Source organism: Lissotriton helveticus, chromosome 5_1 (genome assembly GCF_964261635.1).
Source record: "Lissotriton helveticus chromosome 5_1, aLisHel1.1, whole genome shotgun sequence".
Lineage (NCBI taxonomy): Eukaryota > Metazoa > Chordata > Amphibia > Caudata > Salamandridae > Lissotriton > Lissotriton helveticus.
Window position 1 is genome coordinate 1,473,431,900 of NC_136065.1, and position 20,848 is coordinate 1,473,452,747.

Genomic DNA, 20,848 nt, shown 5'->3' on the forward strand with positions numbered 1-20,848 from the left:
AGAAATAATGCCACTGTCATGCCTCTGCTCAAGAAACCATCCACTTATCCAGCAAAACATTCCAACTACAGACCCATCTGCAACATGCCATATCCAACAAATGTCTTAATAAAACTAATAAACCGATGCCTCACTGAGCACATCAGCAACCACCAACTCCTTGATGCCACGCGGTCCGGATTCATGCCCAACCACAGTACAGAAACGGCACTCATTGCCCCCACAGACGACATCCACGTGATCCTTAACAATAAAAGACATAGCTGCTCTCATTCACCTGGGCCCCTCTGCAGCATTTCACAGGGTCTCACACCCATCCTCCTCTGGATCTGCTCCTTCTTTATGGAAAGAACACAAGCTGTCAGCTTGACACCTTACTCCTCGGAAGCCTGCAAGCTCATCTGCTGAGTCCCTCAAGATTCATCGCTCAGCCCCACCCTCTTCAACGCATACATGATCCTTCTGGCCAATGTCATCTGCCCACACAACATCAACATCATCTTTTAAGGACAAGACCCCAAACACAAGAAACAAGTTCACTTTCTGCATGACCAAAGTCGCTAACTGGATGAAAGCCATCTGTCTAGTTCAACACGGACAAGACAGAAGTTGTGATCTTCGACAAGAACACCTTCCATGGTACTGTAACTCATGATCGGCCCAACTCGGATCCACACCAAGAACCTATGCCTGAATCCTTGGAATAGTCATGCCCAGCAAACTGAACATGACTGTACAAGTCAACTCCTTCACTGCATCCTACTTCTACACCCTAAAGATGCTGAGAAAGATCTTCAAATGGCTCCCATGAAACACAAGTAAAACTGTCACTCATGCCCTAGTCACTAGCAAGTTGGACTATGAGAACACCCTCTCCGCCCAGATCAGCAATTAACTCACAAAGCCTATAGACCATCCAGACGTCGGCAGCCAGACTCATCCTCAACCTCCCACACAGTCCGCACATTACATTACAGCACACCTCAGGGAGCTACACTGGCTTCAAATACGCCAATGCGTTCAATTCAAACTCCTCACACACACATTCAAGGCACTTCACAACTCAGATCCTGTCTGCGGCTTTTGTTACCTTCAACAATAAAATACTGTTGGATCGTATTGCTGCAGCTGGTCTTGGAGGCTCTGCCCTGGGTTGATTCAGATCCTTCTTGGAGGGCCGTAAGCAATCTGTGTGGCTCTCACCGTACAAGTCCAACACTGTAAATATGCGTTGTGGAGTCCTGCAAGGTTCCTCTCTCTCCTCAATCCTTTTAAATGTGTTCTTGCGTCCACTCATGTCCAGTCTCCGTCAGACGGGGATCAAGATATACAATTATGCTGATGATATGCAGCTAATTTTCACCATAGTAGAGTCAATAGAATCAGAGAAATTTGTTAGAAATGCTATGTTGTTCATCCAAAAACTGGATGTACAGAAACCAGTTAAAACTGAATTCCAAAAAAACTGTTATCATTCCTAAAAACAAACTTCTGCATTGGTCTCCTGCACACTGGCACCTGGAGTTGCGCGCAGCACCTCAACCTAATCCAGTGATTAAGAGTTTGGGCATACAAATTGATTCGGACCTCTCTGTGCGCTCTCAGATTATCTCCGTTACCTCTGCCTGCTTTGTCCAACTTCGAAAACTGCGCAAGATCAGAAGATTCTTCAGCAGAGAGGACAGTATCCAAATAATTATTACTTTGATTCTTTCTAAAGTTGATTACGGAAACGCAATGTATCTTGGTCTCCTGCAAAACCAGAAGCATCGTCTGCAGATGATTCAGAATCAAGCAGCCAGAATCATTTATCAAACAGACAGACAATGCCATAATAACCCGCTGTTGAAAGAACTCCACTGGCTGCCGGTTGAGCAGCGATCCCTGTTTAAAACAGGATGCATCCTTTTTAGGTCTCGTGGCGTTAACCACGCGAAAGCGTGGTCTCGCCAGAGACCTATTGTTAGCGACTCAGCTTTCCAGGAGACAGGACCTGGCCACGCGCATGGCGATCAGAGAGGGCCACGCGCGCGCGAACGCGCTCGCTGTGGCCATCTCCTGTCTCCTGGGAAGCGCAAACACACACGCATGCGCACACACAGAGACAAACACACGAGCGCCCATGCACGCACGCATGCACACATACAGAGACACCCCCCCCCCGTTGCACGCATACAAACACGCGTGCACACACACGAGTGCACCGAGCCCCCCCGCCGTCGCACACATACACACACGTGTACACACACACACGTGCACCAAGACCCCCTCTCCCTCCCCCCTCCTACAACTAAGGCCCACTTACCGCCACTCCTGACTTCAGCTGCCACCGCGGGGCTCTCCCTCGGGCATGGGAGCCCCGCGTCTCCACTGCTCCTCTGGCCAGGCACTCCATGGGCGCGGGCTTCACAAGACGGAAGTCCTGCCCCACGCCAGGTTTCGGTTTCGCTCATTGTCCAGTGCTCGCGGAGGGGGAAGCAAGCGTCATCTGATCAGCACCCGGAGTCAGTCTCACTTCACTCTCCTTCATGCATGCCCTAAATCATTCCTGTTCAGACAAGTCGAAAAAACTCTGCCTATATTCTATCAGGAAGAAGTCTAGACAATGACAGAGACAGGCACCTAACAATTCAAAAGAAATGAAAACAAAATATGAATAGATATCAGCATGAAGAACCACAAAACATACCGAGATTAACAGTGCCAAACAAAATATATAAAGGGACCCTTGACCCTGATGGTACACTGGAATATTGCTATGAGGGCCCCCATGCAGGCTCTGCGAGAGCTTGGTGGGTTCAACGCCGAGGTAACGATGCTGATAAATGAGTGCATTAGATTTATACAGAAAGGCGCTACTCCACCTTTTAACGCGCCAAGCAAACAAAGGATGTAGGATGTAAGTGCCTTCTACTGGCGCTAACAAATAATGGGGTTATGAGCAAATGCACGTTGACAGGGCTGTGAGGAGAAAGACTTCAACAGCCTCTAATGTACCAGGCAGCAATCCCATTAGTGGACGCTGATTGGATCTCTCTCCTGCCCCTCAGGGTCAGGCTGAGAGGCCCGGCACGTACTAACAGGTGATCAATAGGTGTCAGATCATGGGCTGCAAATCCCCATCTGGGGTGAGGCCTGATTACATTATGGAACGCGCACATGGCCCTTTGCGGCTGGATCGAACAGGCTTGTTTTTTTCTGTAGCTTTTTGTACCACGTGTTTGAAGTGGCGAGTCCGACGCACTCTGTGATAGAACTAGGGTTTCTAATGGTAGTGTGCATTGAAACACCAGTGTACCGTGCTTCAGTAGACAAAAGATGTCGGGCCCAAAGGTTTTCTTAGGAACTCACTTCTACCGCCAAATGCTGTGTTCCGGAATACCGAGATTGACGAATATTGATTCTACCGCATGCCTATTTCTTCCACCACCTTCAGCAACAACTAACAGCTACCAAAAAATCTTCCTAAAGCAATACAGAGTTTCATAACAAATTTATGCAACACATTGTTATATACAATGCCAATAGCTCAAACTTTAATGCTGCGAGACCTATTGCATTGCAAATGCTTGTTAAAGCTATTCATGGATTGGGTCCCAGATTCATTTCTTCGAGAATCATCAAATACTCCCCTCAGCGAACTTTAAGATCCATGCATATGCATCATCTGGTAATACTGAGATTCAGACGCAGACGCACTGTAGTGTCCCGGTTCTCTATTCTGGGCCCCGATTCTCTATTCTGGGCCCAAAATTGTGGAACTCTCTGCCTACCACTTTTAGACTTGAAGAAGACTATATGCGGTTCAGAAAACTGCTTAAGACCTGGATCTTCAATCTAGCACATAATTAGACTGCTTTTGGTTCGACTTTTCCTACTCAAATCATAGCCCCAAGCGACCTGCTGGTGTACGTGTGCTCTAGAAGTTCTCAATTAACATAATATAACAGGTCCCACCTACTTGCACAGTTGATTCTTTTTCCATCAACCATCCTGACACCTCCGCTCTGCAAGACTCCTACTTGCAACCATTCCACACATACACAGAACCACATAAGGAGGACCAGCATTCTCTTACATTGCTCCTAAAGCCTGGAATGACCGCCCTCTCCCCTTCAGAACCACCTTCTCTACTTGAATTCCACAAGAAGCTGAAGACTTGGATTTTCAATTAACCATTTTAACGTAGATAGGGCTAGGTACACAAACCTGCTCAGCGCCAGGATACCCTTGTGTCTGATAGTGCGCCTTACAAATACACACTGCAAAAAACACAGTTGATGGACAGAATGTAGAACAATGTCATACATTCACCCCAGTACAAGGATCTGGGCCTAAATCCATCGTTTGTTTGCACTCCACACCACCCTGGGTTAGACATTGGCTATATGCAAATCAGCTCTGACCCTGTGCCTCATGGGAACAGTCCAGTCCGAACTACCAAGCCATGTCTTTCCCAGACCGGAATCAAGCATCCAAGGACCGGTTTCTGGCTATCAGCCTTCATCAGCCTGGATAGCTTGACTCCAGTGGTGTGGAGAGCCTGGGACTCACGTCTGAGCATACCCAGCACACTCGGGGTGAAAATTGCAAAAAACACAGTTGATGGACAGAATGTAGAACAATGTCATACATTCACCCCAGTACAAGGATCTGGGCCTAAATCCATCGTTTGTTTGCACTCCACAATTGCAATTTACAAATACACACAGCATAACGTCTTACATATTGTGAAAAACATGAGTTAAAAGCCATAGCTTTTGTGTGTGGATTGTTATTGGACTGTGTAAAACCTGTAGACGGGTATATTGTTGCATGGAGTCTCTCAGAATTCCTTAGTTAGTGCTTTGGTGCTGGTTACCCACTCATTAGATTCTGTTAGGAAGAATTGTGTGTTGTCAGAGGAATATAATATTAAAATTTGTATTTTTAGCAACAAATATTTTTCAGTAAATTAATTATTAATTATACTGTAGTATTTATTTTCAGGGCTGAATATTAATGCATACCCTTACCAATTCCTGTAGAACCCTAAAATCTCTCCCCTAATAAAAATTCAAAGAAATAATGTCCCCATTACGATGGCAGTCGGACAAGCGTCCGATCACTGTTGTTGCAGGATGGACACCGGGCGACCAGTAGTTAGCGGCACCATCCTCCATATTACGATCCGACCGCCATTAAGGCGGTCTGAAACATGCCTTTTCCAATTGAGGCTTCTGCTGCAGCCTGGAAAAGGGCTGCATCATAAGCTGCAATTCAAAAAGGGATGTTTTTAAATGTCCATGCACCATGTGGTGCCTGCCACACTGTGCATTGATGTTTGGGGGGCCCCAGATGTGTCCTCCAGGCCACATTCTGGTGGCTGACCGGGGCCTTGTTTGGGGTTCCCAAAGTCACTTTTCATCTGCCCTTACATGGTACCGCCGTATAAAGGCTGAGGGAAAGGGATATTCTAATCGCTCCATTGTAGGGATTAGCAATCTGACCCCATCAGGACTGCGATCTTTGCCCCCTACTTTTGCGGTCTGACTGGGTGCAATGTAATGTAGTGGTCGGACCGATGTCCTAGATGGCGGGCTGAGTGCCATCGACAGGTCCACCTGCGATCGTAATGAGGGCCTTAGTCTTAAAGTGTTAAGTGTGTGTGATTTTTTGTAAATCAATATTTGTTTTTAATCTATTAACCCCTTCAGTGCTGCCGACTGCCCACGGCAGAGCCACGTGACGGTGGGCATGTGCGGAGGACGGCCGGGGGCCGTCCGAAACTCGCCCACTGATTAAATCGCCCACACCGCAGCAGAATTTGCACCGCGGTCAACGGATTAATTTTTGGGGTGGGGTAAACCCAGCCCCCTCTTTTAATTTATTAAAATGTGTTACTCATTTTATGTGTTACATTTTTAAAGGGCAACCCTTTTGTAGTATAATTAAAAGAAAATGTATTAAATATTAATTATAATACTCCAATATTCATTTTAATAAAAGATTATTTAAACACTACCTGTCCTTTACCACTCTAACCTTATTGTCCCAATACTTAAAATTGAAATAATTAACTGTACTTGCCCATATTACCAATACTTACCCTTGGATAATACCATACGTAAATGCATGTGGGAGAAAGGCAGCGCGGAGTAACTTATGCGGTGGCATTTTGATACATAAAGTCTCACAGATTACTGTAGTAGACACGAGATTTGGTGTTGGTTCCCGTCTAACAAACCATTGGTTAAGAAATTTGTACTGTGAGAATCCTTGTTAGACCCCATTACAAGAGATCATAATTCTCATTGCCAACTGTTATTTTGTATACTTCTGTAATGTTATCACGGTATGTCTGATGACCCCTTATAGAAACGTTTATACTTAGTACAGTAGCCGAAGTACCATTATAGAGTGGTGTTGTCCATAGTGATGGAGTGAGGTTTGTAAAATTACACCCTCATGAAATTAAGAACCTCCATAATAATGTATTAACTGCATGGACTAACCAACCTTGAACACATACATGGGGCAAAGGAATTTTACCTAATATATTAAACCATGATAGCATGAGCACGTATTAACTGTTTACGCTGTGCAAAATCGTACTAGTGCATGTTTATGCTATGTTGTACATTGCACATTTTGCATGTTGCGCACGAATAACAGAGAAGCTGCTTTAATTTACAGGTAATAGTATGGTGGGAGGTAAACATAATGGGTTTTATTTCATGAATTAATATTCTTTTGTGTCTATTTACTTTAGTACGGGTTTGGGCCTGCATGAAAATGGCCTCTTGTCCGAGCCTGCATGTGGTTGTCTTTGTCTTTAAGAAGTATGCATGTGTGGAGAGCTCTGCCTGCTAATGAACTGCTGAGTGTACCAGCTGATGTAATCCATGTGAAGGCCATGTTGACCTGTGTTCAATTGTTTATGTGCCAAGATGCAACAGCGACTGGGAACTTCCATCGCTATGTGCAATTTGATTGTGAAGCGGATGTCATAATATTAAAATGTTGCAGAATGTATAACCATTATTATTTGTAGTATATGAATGTATTTATCCTGAATACTTTTTGTTAAAACCGGTATGGGATGGATTTGCGATGAGAACCTGATGAGGAGACTCTAACATGACTCGTGTCAACCAATCACAGCCCGAGTTTCTACTGATACTGCAACATTGTAAGATAGTGAACTAGGAATTAGGGTATAATTGATATCCCAAATTGTGGGTGTGTCGGTAAGATCATAGAGAGAGAGATAGAGAGAGAGAGATATCGAGACACAAAGATCAAGGGAAAACTGACCAGCACCAAGTCAGAGAACGTGCCGGGAGTGCTGGGGAGGAGACTGCGTCCGAGGAAAACTATATCTAAGGTAGATAGACTGGGAGATTATTGTTTGTTTGCAAGAGGATTTACAAGACTTACATTGCACCTGTCCTGTTAACTATGTCCCCCGAGCCAATCTCTGGGGACCCCTACCACAACCTCGGCCAAGGAAGTGGTTTCCTGATTGTTTGGTGGGTAACACCCTCCTTAAATGTTTAAATGCTGCAATATATTTAGTAATTCTGCTGTACCTTCTTTCCCCTACCCTTATGCACTCTTTGATGAAAAGGCAAATGATTCATTTTGATTACATTGCTTGATAAATTGTTCTCGTATAAGTGGTCTTGTGTGTGTACTTGTAATCTGATATGAACATTTAATTTAATGAGATAAAATTGTTAACCAGATAAATGACTTTGTGGTTTCTTAAATAAAGTATTAAACTGTTTAGTTAATCATGGTCACCATCAACTCATCAACTAAAGGTCCATCGACAAGAAGAAGACAGTTGAAATTAAGAATAGTTAGGAATATAAGAACTATGTGGTTAATGTGAAGTATAGTGCTGTACATATACAAAAACTGACAAAATGAAACCCCCCTAATCCAGCGCTCGTCTTCAGGGATCATATATGGGTCATGTGTGATGGGCCCCGTTGGTTGGTAAGTGATTTATATGTGACACGATTTCATGGTCCCTGGCTTATGAATTAGGGGTTGCGCTGGATCAATAGTGACAAATCATTTAGTTTCAAATGTGGTAGAAATGTTGGAACTTTAAAATGATAGACCATGTACATATACAGTACCACTAACAGCGGTACACCCGCTGAAGTTTAGTTTGGTTATTGCAAGTATATGCCAATTCTGCAACAGAGTTTTCTTTTTCTACTCATATTCTTTTAATTTATCTTGCATATAATGAGTTTTTGTATATTTTACTGTGGTTGTGTTATGAGGTCAATGAGTTTGAGTGGATTAATAAATGCATGAATGCAAAGATGAGTGACAGAGTGCATGTTCCATAACTTATTGAGTGCCTAAATCCATTAATGACACAAAAAGTGCTATTTGACTTTGCAAAAGCTTCTCTTTTGTTGAAGTTCAGTAGCTGTTTTGCAGCTGTTTGGCTTTGTTCCTGTGCCTGTACTCTGGTGTCTAACAGGACTTAATGCTGATAAATGATACCTTTTTCTAAATGTTGTCTTTAATGGCGTTTGACAATGAATCTACTTTTAATTAATAAAAATAATTATTGTATTCCAATTTGTTATTACTCATTAATTGTGTCATGCCCCCCGCTGAAAAATAACTAAAGCATTAAAAAATGTATTGTTTTTTTTTTTTAGGCCCAGCACAAAGACTCTTTTCTAGAAGAACGCTATGGAAAATACAATATTAGTGACCCGTTACTGGCTCTGCAAAGAGATTATGAGACTTTGAAAGAGGAAAATCATGGTGAGCAAAAGCCTGTCTGTTCGAATCCCCTCTTAATTCTCAAAGAAGTGATGCAACAATGTAAGAACATGCAGGAGAGAATGTTGTCGCAGCTCGCAGCTGCAGAAAGTAGGCATCGAAAGGTGAGTAAGCACATGAATTTTTTCATATCCCAGAATATTTTTATATAATACTATGTAATACCGACTTATAGGATCGGGACGAGGTAGTAAAAATGTAAGTGCACTGGCAAAACATATTATTATTTCGGGGGGAAGAAGGGTCTATAATTGTTTCTTTTATCAAAGTAAGCTTTTTTTATGTACCCGGAGGTGGGAAAACATGATTGGAATAGGTTGGTGAAATCGTTTGGGTTTTCTGGGACCGGTAAAGCCGTATTCTGCACAGTTCGTTTTTATCAATTACTGTAAGTGTTTTGTTTTTTGAAATATCTGTGAAGGTTTTACAACAGTTTGTAAAGGGAGATATTTATGAAAGCAATATTATAGTGTAAGTATAGCATATATCTCTGTTGTGTTAGGGGTGCTATGTAACCAGTACCTGATATTTAGCCGACATTGTTTATTGTATTTTCAATGTAAGCGATAAAAGAAAACACTTAAACAGTCCAAAGTTAGGCCCCTGAACATCTGACAGCATCGGCGGAAGGTCACCACTGTGTATTCATAGAACATCAAAAATAGTTCAGAGACATTATAATAGGATCATCATGAAGCATGCAGGCATAGGGAGCATCTACTAAGACCACCATGGTCAGCGTGCAGAGTATACTGTAATATAACGTTGCTCGAGAACCCTGACACACAGCGTTCGGTCACGGAACAAAGAACACATAACAAAAGATACAGAATGTAAGAAAACATCCTCGTGCCACAACACAGCACAAGGATGTAACAAAGAAGAAATACTTTGAGATCTATTACAACACCTTCCTCCTTATAATGAAAAAAAAAAGAAAAACAATTTTGTTGAGTACAATTAAATAATGTTTAAAACAAACAAAAATGTAAAAACAGAAATACCAGGCATAAAGACATCACATAATCATTAAATCTTGAAGGTAACCTTCTGCTTCGAATTGACAAATCATTTGAAGGAACTTGAGAATTATCATTCGTTGTAACAGAAACGGTGTCAGAAACACCTTCCTGAGTAGAACCTGAAACAGTAACAGAATAAGCATTTACATGATCAGGAATAGTATCATGAACAAAATGAACCCAATCGGAATCATCCAGATCACGACTATAGTGTTTAGTCAAAGAATCAGCTTGGGAGTCCGAGAGTAAGACAAGCGATCTTTGATTCCACCAAACCCTGTTCCCAAGAAGAGCCGAACTTTTGCTGACACCAGTAACTTGGAGAGGAGGAGAGAATTTTGAAGATCCCTTAATGACCTTTTTGGTATTCTTAATAAGAACCCAATTGCCAACTTTGAGCAAAGCAGAACTAAAACGTCTGCCACCATCATGAAAAGATTTCATACAGGACTGTTTATTAGCAACCCTACATGCAACATCCTCATTACGGTGTTGAAGATTAACTTGCTTTTTGATTAACCAATTCGGAAATAAATTAGTATGAGGAGTTCTGCCTCTCAACAGGAAACACCTGTAGTGCAATGAGGAGAAATATTGTATGACCAAAGTTTTGATTCTAAAAAAACATCAACTTCAAGTCGGGAGGAAACAGCAGTTTGAATTGCATCTTTTACAAGTCTATTAGCTCTCTCAACAAGGCCATTAGAGATTGCAGAATAAAGAGCATCTCTAAAGTCACGTCACAATCAGCAAAAATGAAGTAAATTTTTGCGAAATAAAATGTGTGCCATTGTCTGACACTAAAACAGAAGGAGATCCTTCAACAGAAAATATCTTCCTCAAAAGTTTTATGGCATTAGAAGAAGTGGGAGCATCACAAAACATGTGATAAATCCACTTGGAGTGGTAGTCAATCAACAAAATCAAGTACCTCAGATCATGAGGTAACAAGTCATAGGGCCCAGAGAAATCCAAACCAACTTTGTCCCAAGGCTTGGCAGGAAAAGGTACGGGTACAAGAGAGTGTTCATGAGTTTCCATTTTTTGTCTGATAATAAACACTCAGGACAAGAGTCGATATAAAATTTGACTTGAGATTCCAAGGATGGCCACCAATAAAAAGTCTTAATGAGTTGTGAAGTTTTGGATATCCCTAAATGACCCTGATGGGCAAATTTGATAATTTCATTCCTGATATCAGAAGGTGGAATGAACAAATCATGTCTCATAATCATATTATTAACAAGGGATAATTCAGAAGCCACCATTGCAAAAGCTTTCAACTCATTAGGAAGTTTCCTAACCTCAGGCCAACCTTTAACGATATAATTCGAAACCAATTTGAGATTCTCATCCTTTGCCTGTGCGCTTAACCTAGACTCCTCAGTGATGCTAGAGACAGAATTAACAGCATCAAGAGTTGCAATGACACATTCTGTGTCCTCTGAACTCTCATTCTCTGAAGAATCATGAAAAGCCATTCGTGAAAGGCAGTCAGCTCTGAAATTACTTCCCCAAGAAATATACTTTGACAAAATGAAACTCTTGAAGTTTAGACAGAAGCCTAACTAACCTCCCTGAGGTCTTTCCCAAACCATTACCAGACAATAGTTGAGTAAGAGGCTTATGATCTGTGAAGAGTTCAAATTCACAACCCCAAATGTAATTCCTGAACTTCTCGATAGCCCAGACGCAGGCAAGAGCCTCACGTTCAATAGTGCTATAGTGAGTTTCAGAAGGTTTCAACATTCTCGAAGAAAAAGCTATGGTGTGTTCCTTGCCTGAAACCCACTGACCAATAACCGCACCTAAACCAGTGAGACTTGCGTCCACCATAATAAAACACTTGGAAGAGTCATGAAAAGGGTGAAGAGCAGGTGCATCAATGATGAGATTCTTTACTTGGGCAAAAGAAGAAGCAACTTCTTCGGACCATTCAAACTTGGAACCTTTGCGTAAAAGTGCCCACAGAGGTTCTACTGTCAGAGCATAACCTTTCACGAAACGTGCGTAATATTCTGCAAGCCCAAGAAAAGATCGCAGAGAATCTTTATCCTTGGGAGGGGTAGCATGACTAATGGCTTTAATCAAGGAAACTTTTGGTTTGATACCCTCAGAGGAAATCGTATGACCCAAATATTCCAAATGTTGGGTGCCAAATTTGCATTTATCAAGTCTGATCGTCATACCAGCATCATTCAGCTTGCAGAGCACCGAATGTAAATTGATCAAATGCGATTCCCAATCATCAGCGTACACCAAGATGTCATCTTGATACGCCTGAACCCCTGACATGTTTTTAAAAAGATTATCCATAATCTTCTGAAAAACGCTGGCTGCCGAAGCCAGGCCAAAGGGTAACTTAAGGTATTTGAAAACACCAAAAGGCGTAACGAATGTGGGGAATTCCTGAGAATCGACAGTCCGGGGAACTTGGTGATAAGCTGACCGAAGGTCAATAAGTGAAAAGAAATTTGCCCCTCCCAAATTAGCAAGCAGTTCATTAATTTTGGGAAGAGGATGGCAGTCGATGAGAATGTATTTGTTGAACGTGCGCAAATCCGCGCATAATCTGACCTCCCCATTTTTTTTGCGACCAATCACAATGGGAGAAACCCATTCGGAAGAGTCGGAAGGAGCAATAACACCCTCATCACATAAAGTTTTAAGAACAGACTTAAGCTCATCCTTGGCACTGATGGGAACCGGGGGAACTTTATGCACAATGGGCTGAGCATCAGATTTCAACCTAATTTGATGTTGGAAACTGTTAACAGTACCCAATTTATTAGAAAACAAATTTGGAAATTTGTCCAAAATTTTTCCAATTTCAGCTGAACGGCCTGTGAGAGACAAACACTCTGCATCAGGTAAGGTATCACCTCTAGAGCCAGCAGGAACATAACCCTGAGGAGGATCACCTAAAGAAATGGGATTATCAGAACCTGGTATAAGACGTAAACCCATTTTCGCAAGATCCTGCCAACCTATGATCTTGCGTCCTCTGACTGCAACATAAACCTTCGTGAAAATAGATCTTCCAAGACATTCAAGTCTGTTATTAAAGAAACCAAGCATGTCAATGTCGAACTCTCCAAAAGCCTTTGCGTTGACATCCGTTGGAAATAAAGAAATAGAACCATGCCATTTGTTATGAAACATGACATCTGAAAGAATGGTCAAGGGAGAACCAGAATCGGCCATGATAGGAATTTCAATATGACCAAAGAATGCAGTACCCAAAGGACCCTTGACACACTGGGAAGTGGAAATGGAATTACATCCAATCGAAACAACCATGTCCTGAAAATGGTCAGAGCAATCATCAACTGGGCCAGAAAAGTCAATGCTATTGACTCAGGGGGTCTTCTTAGAAGACCTACAAAAGCCTTGAAAGTGACCAACTTTCTTGCAAAGAATACATTTTTTTCCAATTGCAGGACAACTAGGGTAATTGCTTGAATGTGATTTGGAACCACATCTAAAACAATAAGTACTTTTCCTTACAAATTGTTTGGTAGATCTTAGTGGAAACAACATTAACAGAGTTAAAATCCTGTAGAGGGACCTTAACCGTATTCAAAGTTTGTTCCTACTGAAGAACTTTAGATGTAACAATGGACCTTTCTATACTCTTGGCAATGTCTATTGTCTCTTGAAGAGACGGTTTCCTGCAACTAAGGAGTCGTTCTTGAATCTTCCTGGAAAAGCAAGCAAACACAAATTGATCTTGAATGTAAATTTCAGGATCTGCTTCAAATTCACAAGTTGATGCTAACACACGCAATTCTGCGATATATTCCTCCACGGATTCGTCTTCTCGCTGTTTCCTTTTGAAAAAATATGCCTTTCTAGCATAATGTTAGGTTCTTGGTCAGAATGTCTAGCGAGACGTGACAAAGCCTCTTTATAAGAGTTCCAATGGTCAGCATCGCCGCTTTCACCAGCCGGGGTAGGAAACTTGGGTAGATTCTCAAAAACATGTTGAGCTGCAAGACCAAGACAACTGTACAGAATTGCAACTTTGCGTTCAGAAGAAAAATCAACAGCATCAATGGCCACAATATTGTTTTCAAAGGCCTTTACCCATTGCCGCCAAGGAATGCTGGGCTTACCAGGACGTTGTAAGAAAGGAGGTGGTTGGGCAAACTGTTGAGAAGAAGCCATGTTTCAAAATATCCAAGAGTAAAAGTAAAGACTAGAAAAATACTAGCAATAAACCAGGCAATTGTATAAAAAGCTAAAAAGATCACACTATGTGTATCATATACAATAAAAATGCATTTAACATACAAATGTATAATTGTAATAAATGAAATACCAAAGAACAATTCCAGAATATAATAAGTGTGCCTGTCACCGGAGAAGTGCAGGCATGAAATGCAAAGAAAAGATCACAGGTAAATAAGGAGAAAGGTGTGCCCGTCACCATGAGGAAAAATGCGAGCTAAATAGTATCTTGAATTAGAAGGAGAACACTCGTCAAAAGCGGGTTTAAAAGTACCTTTGATTCTATGAAATCCGGTCCCGAATGAAGAAAACAGGGTTGCGTGTTACCTTGGAAACTAAACACGCAAAGATGGCCGTCTCGTACGTTTGACGTAGCCAGGTTTGCGTAAAAGCACCTTGAAGAGGCGTCTAAGCGTCACCAGGTTACGCCGGTTACAAGGGCGTAAAATGACGTAGGGTGCTGACGTGGGATTGGAGCCACCGAATCGTCACCTAGATACGCCAGCTGTAGAGTTGAAAGGCGTAGAATGACGTAGGGTCCTGAAGAAGTCACCGAAGAAAAGCAGATGAAACTTCCTTTAAAGCCTCAGAGGTCACAACCGGAAGAGGCCAGAGCAGGAGGGAAACGAGGAAATCAGGTGGATTCTGTTCGTGAGGAAATAAAGAACAAATCCGCAATGCACGTGAAAGTGGCGTTGGTGGGTGCAGCCGAAGGGTAAGTTCCTTGTCGCCAATGTAATAAAAGCCAGGAAGCAGTTTCTGTGGATAATTTCAGCAATTTAATTCTGAGCTTGCTGCACCCACAACCGGACCTCAGACCGCATACCAGGATCTCGACCAACGGAATAACGTTGCTCGAGAACCCTGACACACAGCGTTCGGTCACGGAACAAAGAACACATAACAAAAGATACAGAATGTAAGAAAACATCCTCCTGCCATAACACAGCACAAGGATGTAACAAAGAAGAAATACTTTGAGATCTATTACATATACCCTGCAAAACATGGATATCGAGTTTGTTAATCGTCTATGGTAGTCTCATTATGCGCCAGCACTTTGTGGTTCTTCACAGAGAACTATTGTAGTAGAATAGTGTCCCATTCTGTGTGGGTCCATCCTCTTCCCTGCTGTATTTGCTGCACATCAGTGTCTGTTGTCTCTGCTTTCGTCCATTTCTTGACATCCACCAACCAAACTTTAACACTGTGGGCAAGTCTGCCCTTCCTTACCATGGCTGTATTTCTTTTTTTATGGTTTAATAAGCTTTATTGAATTAATGTTAGTCACAAAACATAAGCCATTAACCTAACAAGTTAGATATAAATTAACAGAGGGGATAAAGATAGGCAAAAAACGAAGCAGGAAGCTGGTTACATTTTAAAGATAACAAAGGAAACCAGCATTTGCAATGCAATTGGCCTCGCAGTTAGAGCTATTGGTGCTGTAAATGACAATGCCTTGTACTTATGTTTATGGAGTGAATGTATGTGGTGTGGAGCTGAATTATGTGGGTTGGATTGAAATTATTAGTTGTGGAATTTTGTGGCGAGGAGTGGATTTGTGTAGTGGAATTATGTGGCATGTGTGCAGTGCCATTATGTGGATAGTTATTATGTGGTATTGAATGTACTGGAATTGTTTGAACTAGGGATCTCTAGTTGGCAGCGTCTGGTGCCGAGGTACAAATAGGGATCCTTCTTCCTAAGTCAAGAGGGCTACACCCTTTGATAACCTCTGCTCACCCTGTGATAACGTAGCACGAGCAAACAGGCCTATCTCAGAGGCAATATGAAGCATTTATGACCATACACAATAACGCAGGGAAGACGCTACAAACGGACACCACAAGCAGTTATAGAAAAATAGTTAGCTTTATATAGATGGAACACAAGGCTTAAAAGCGCTCAAGGAGCAACAATGCACATAATTACAGATTCACTTCAAAAGCAATAAAGGCACTCAAAAAGCGGGTGGAACGAACTTAGTTTGAGGCCGGGGTCCACGCGACCCGGTGGTGCACAATGTACCTGAGATTTAAAGGGGGCACGCCACGCAGCCTCACAAAGAAGCCGCGGTGATGACAAGTGGACTCGCAGCGGGTACAGCTCCCAGCTGTAGCGGTCCGCGCGGTGCACTCACGATAATCCTGGGACGGGGCTTAAATGCGGGCACCCAGTGGCACCTGCAGGTGGTAACAAGATCCTCGAAGTGGGGACAAGTGTAGGCACTCAGCGGTACAGCTCCTCAGCAGCAGCGGCCCACAATAGCGATTGCGATGATTCTGGTAGGACGGCAAATGCGGGCATTCAGCGGCACAGCTCCTCAGCTGCAACGGCCCACTGTAGCGATAACAATGACTTTGGTAACACAAGCAAATGCGGGTTCTCAGTGGCAACTGCTACTCCGCTGCGGCGGCCCACAATAGCGATAACAATGACTTTGGTAACACAGGCAAATGCGGGCTCTCAGCAGCAACAGCTCCTCAGTTGCGGCGGACCACAATAGCGATGCGATGACTTTCAGCCCGCATTCCTCGCAGTAGAACCAGAGGCTCTGGAATTCTCAACGGAGGCCTCGCCTGCGAGTAGAATCCCCCTCAAATAGGAATCCAGACAGCTGATGGGTGAAGTGTAATGTCTCTGAGACTTCAGCAGGAGGCAAGCTCAAATCAGCCCCTTGAGTAGTTGCTTCAGCAAGATGAATGAAAGTTTCAATGTCCTTTCTCTCTAGTTACATGGACAGAGGTTTGTTTTGACATCCAGAAGTAACACATCATGTAGGGGTTTTAGCACAGATCTTTATACCCAAAAGTCTTTGTTCTCAAAATGTCACAAATCACTGAACCCAGCCAGAACCAGTTTGACGTCGTCCTGGAGCACTTTGTTTACAAGGCGGCATCCTGCCTTTCAGGAAGAGGGGTTCTGCCATCAGATGCACAGTGGGAGCTGGAGCCATCATTCACCTTGCCAGGCACAGCCCTGCTCAGATCAAAGGGTCACCCTCCCCATACTCCACTACAGATCTCTCTATTCAATCTAGGTCGGGCTCAGCCTGCCCTAACCCTCCAAAACCAGACAGCCAAATATACATAACAGCAGAGCACACTAGAAGGTTTAGGCAAAACCTAAAAGTGGTATTTTAAATCACAGAATATAAAAATAATTGTCACTAAAAGATGCACTTTTCTATCCGGAGCTCAGGCACACTAAAATCGACTTTCCTATAATGTTCCTTGTGTCAATTAGGATTATACCAATTCATACAGTCCATTTACAATAGGGAGCATTCGCGCTGTGGTACTGAATGGCAGTGGCACAACGCCCAGAGCATCTAACACCAGCAAACACAGAGGAGACAAAAGCGAAAAATGTAAGGGAGACCCACACCAATGGTACCAGGTCTAACAGGAATTATGTGGAGTGGTATTGAGTATAATGTCGATTGGTATGTTATGTTGTGGCGTGTAATGAAGTTTAATTATGTGATGTGCTGATAAGTTTGTAGCTTGATGTGGAATTGTGTGGTGTGGATTGGATGCATGTGTTGTGGAATTGTGTTGTTTTGAATTATGTGGTGTGTTGTCAAATTATGTGGTGTGGAATGGAAATGAGTGGAACTGAATTGTGTGGCGTGGAACTGGTGCATGAATGAAATGAAGCTGATGGGAATTATGTGGCATGGTGTGGAGTGTAATTTATATGGATTGTTGCTATGTGGCATTGAGGTTTTATGTGGGGTGTATTTATGTGATATTGAGTAGAGTGTAATTATGCAGCATTGATGAATGTGCATGTATGTATTTTATCATCATTTGTAGAATAGACTTTAAAAACAGCTGCAGAGGGCACTGTCAAAAGACTTTGATCTGAAAGGAAACCCACAAATCCCGGTTTGTAAAGAAGCAAGCTCTCTTAGTGCTATGAGGCCATACCAATGGCAGCACACACTATAAGAGTACAAGCAGCATAACTGTTATTACCGTGTCCACACATGAATCACCCCCAAAGAGTGTGTATTCTTACTCGCACATTCTCCAGACAGTAAAACTGCGAGCACACTGACTTCTACAACCAAAAAGGCAGTATGTAACACTGCAAAATTAATAAATGAATTGGGTGCAGAGTACTTTTAAACATACTATACTTTCAATGTACCATCACATTCACAACTAGTCACTTTCACTGCCTATCTACCTATAATTTCTGGAGACAGAGATCTAACGTACCATCATGTTAGGGGGCACAGTGTTTCCAGTAGAGGTTCTTTATTAATAAATACATAAAACATATACTACAAATACACAGAAACACTCAGGGTGCACAGCAGTCACACAGAGCACAAATAAATTGACATGTAGTCTGAATAAAGTGATAGAACCCACAGAGTACAGCAGGCACTTAGAAAGTACAACATCCTAACATAATAAAGACAGTGACACACAGAAAATGCACAACTGACACACAAGAAGAAAATACTGAAAAAAACACTCATTAAGAAGATAATGAAACAGAAAGTGGACAGTGACAGCACCCAGGCGGCACTCAATGACACACAAAGGATGCAAAGATTGTCTCACACCAAGAACGCAAAAGTTGCAAATGCTGGGTCCAGACTGGAAACCGAGAAACTCATAAGGAACAGTGACACACTGAGTAGTGATTGTGAAACACACAGGGTAAAAATAGTAACACGCAGACAATAAAGACAATGACACAAAAATGGGAGCATACATTAAAACTACATTTATAACAAGTAACATACAGGGTGTATATAATGACATGCAAAACATCTTACAGTTTGAAGAATAGCAAATCTGTAGTCTGCACAGTAATTACACATACACAAATAAGCAATTATTGCAGGAAGCCTCCGTATGAATGCACCTACTGCCAAAGACATGGTGAAATTATAAAGATTTGGGTGACCAGAGGAATCAATGTCACCTGGACAACAGGTTTTCAGTGCGGATATTTAATTAAACAAATTGGTGCATTGGGGCGATTATAACGACACACAAAAGGCACTGACCGTGCCACACACAAGATTGTGATAGTGACACACACGTGGCATATATAATGAGTGCACTCTGTTAACTAACACATTCAATGTAAGACGGCAACACCCAGGGCACATACATATAGGTGTCCAATACAAAGACATGCTGGTTGCACGCACAGGATGGAGACAGGGACACATAGAATGCACATGCTTTTACAAACACACCAGATGCACACACTGAAACATCCAAATTATACAACATCCACACACTTTGTCGAAAATTATCCAAATTACTGTTGCTGACATATATGAGGACATCTGTCTGCAAATGCAAGTTAAATGTAAATGAACACAGTCACAGATTGTTAGATCTCGGAATCTCTAGTTGGCAATGGTATTCACCTTTGTCCAAATAGGGGCCCTTACTTCTAAGTCAGGATAAAAGGATTACACTCCTTAGTAACCCCTGCTCACCCCCTTGGTAGCTTGGCACGAGCAGATAGGCTTTTCTCAGAGGAAATGTGTAAAGCATTTGTTAATATACACAGTAATACAGTGAAAACACTACAGATGGACACCACACAGGTTTTACAAAAATAAGTATTCTTTATAAAGACTTAACACAAGACCACAAATGACAAAAATTGACAATACTGTACTTAAAGTTAACTTTAAGATGGTAAAAGTTACTTAGTTCAAGTTGATGATAAATGTGACTAAGTTCTCAACAAAGTACCAGGATGTGTAACACAAAATTAACAAAAGGCTCACAAAAGGGGAGATGCGTCAGTTCCGTGATCCGGGGGAAATGATGTCGTTCCTCAATGCTTTCGCAGAGTAGGGGATGCGTTGTGATCCTTAACGGTGCGGGGTTGATGCATAGATTCTCGGCTTACGGTCCGGTTGTGATGCGCAAAATGGCGCCACGATGCGATGCGATGATCCTGCTGCGATGCGAGAAGATGGTGCCCTTGATGCGACGATGTGATGACGATGCGTAGGCGCCATGGCAGCCTTGCGACGACTGTACTTTGGAGCCGCAACAGGCCATGTGACACCCTTTTCCGGTTTTTGCGATGGCGACTCTCTCGATGGCATCACGCTTCTCCGGTGATGCGACAGCAGGCAGCTTTTGACGAAGACACGCTTTCTGGGAGATGCGGCTGTGGCACACTTCTCCGGCGGTGCGATGATTTCAGCTGCGGCGGCGACACGCTTCTTCTCGTTGTGTCGCCCTTCCAGCTCCCAGCGACCGTTAGAATTCCCAGCAAGGAAATTCAGGGGGGAGCTGAAGATGAAGTCTTTTGTCCCTGAGACTTCAGCAGGAGGCAAGCACAGTTCAAGCCCTTGGAAAATATTCTGTAGATAATGAAAGTCCTTAAAAAGTTCCTTCTCCTTTCCTTGGCAATGAAGCAACCACTGCAGGCCAACCCAGTAAACAGCACACTGGCAGAGGAGCAGTCAAACTCCTGCAGCTTCCTTGGTTCTTCTCCTTGGCAAAAGTGTGGCTCACTGGTTCGAGGCGGCAGACCTGGGAGCAGAAGTCGGCCCCGGACCAGGGTTCAATTCCCGACGCGGCAGGGTCGTGGACTTGGGTCAGCGGACTCGATAATTCTCACTTCGGTGCTTACTCTAATCAGGGGTTCCACTCGGCAACTCTGGGCATTAGCTTGCCTAATCTCCACAACAGCCCCATTAATTCCGGGGATGCCTGGCTCCACCTTGGGGACTCCCAGCAGGGACCACCCCACAGGGAAAGCCAGGACGGCTTCCCCTGAGTTATACAGCGCCAGGAAAC

General features: G+C 42.9%; 1 protein-coding gene across 1 annotated transcript in view; it reads left to right on the forward strand.

Annotated features, from left to right (window-relative positions):
• The window catches only part of CTTNBP2NL (CTTNBP2 N-terminal like), a 258,239-nt gene that overhangs the window by 213,461 nt on the left and 23,930 nt on the right, over positions 1-20,848 (forward strand). Inside the window, exon 3 of the mRNA XM_078644463.1 lies at positions 8,670-8,900. Within this exon, the coding sequence (XP_078500589.1) occupies positions 8,670-8,900 (231 nt within the window). The remainder of the gene's footprint in view (positions 1-8,669; positions 8,901-20,848) is intronic.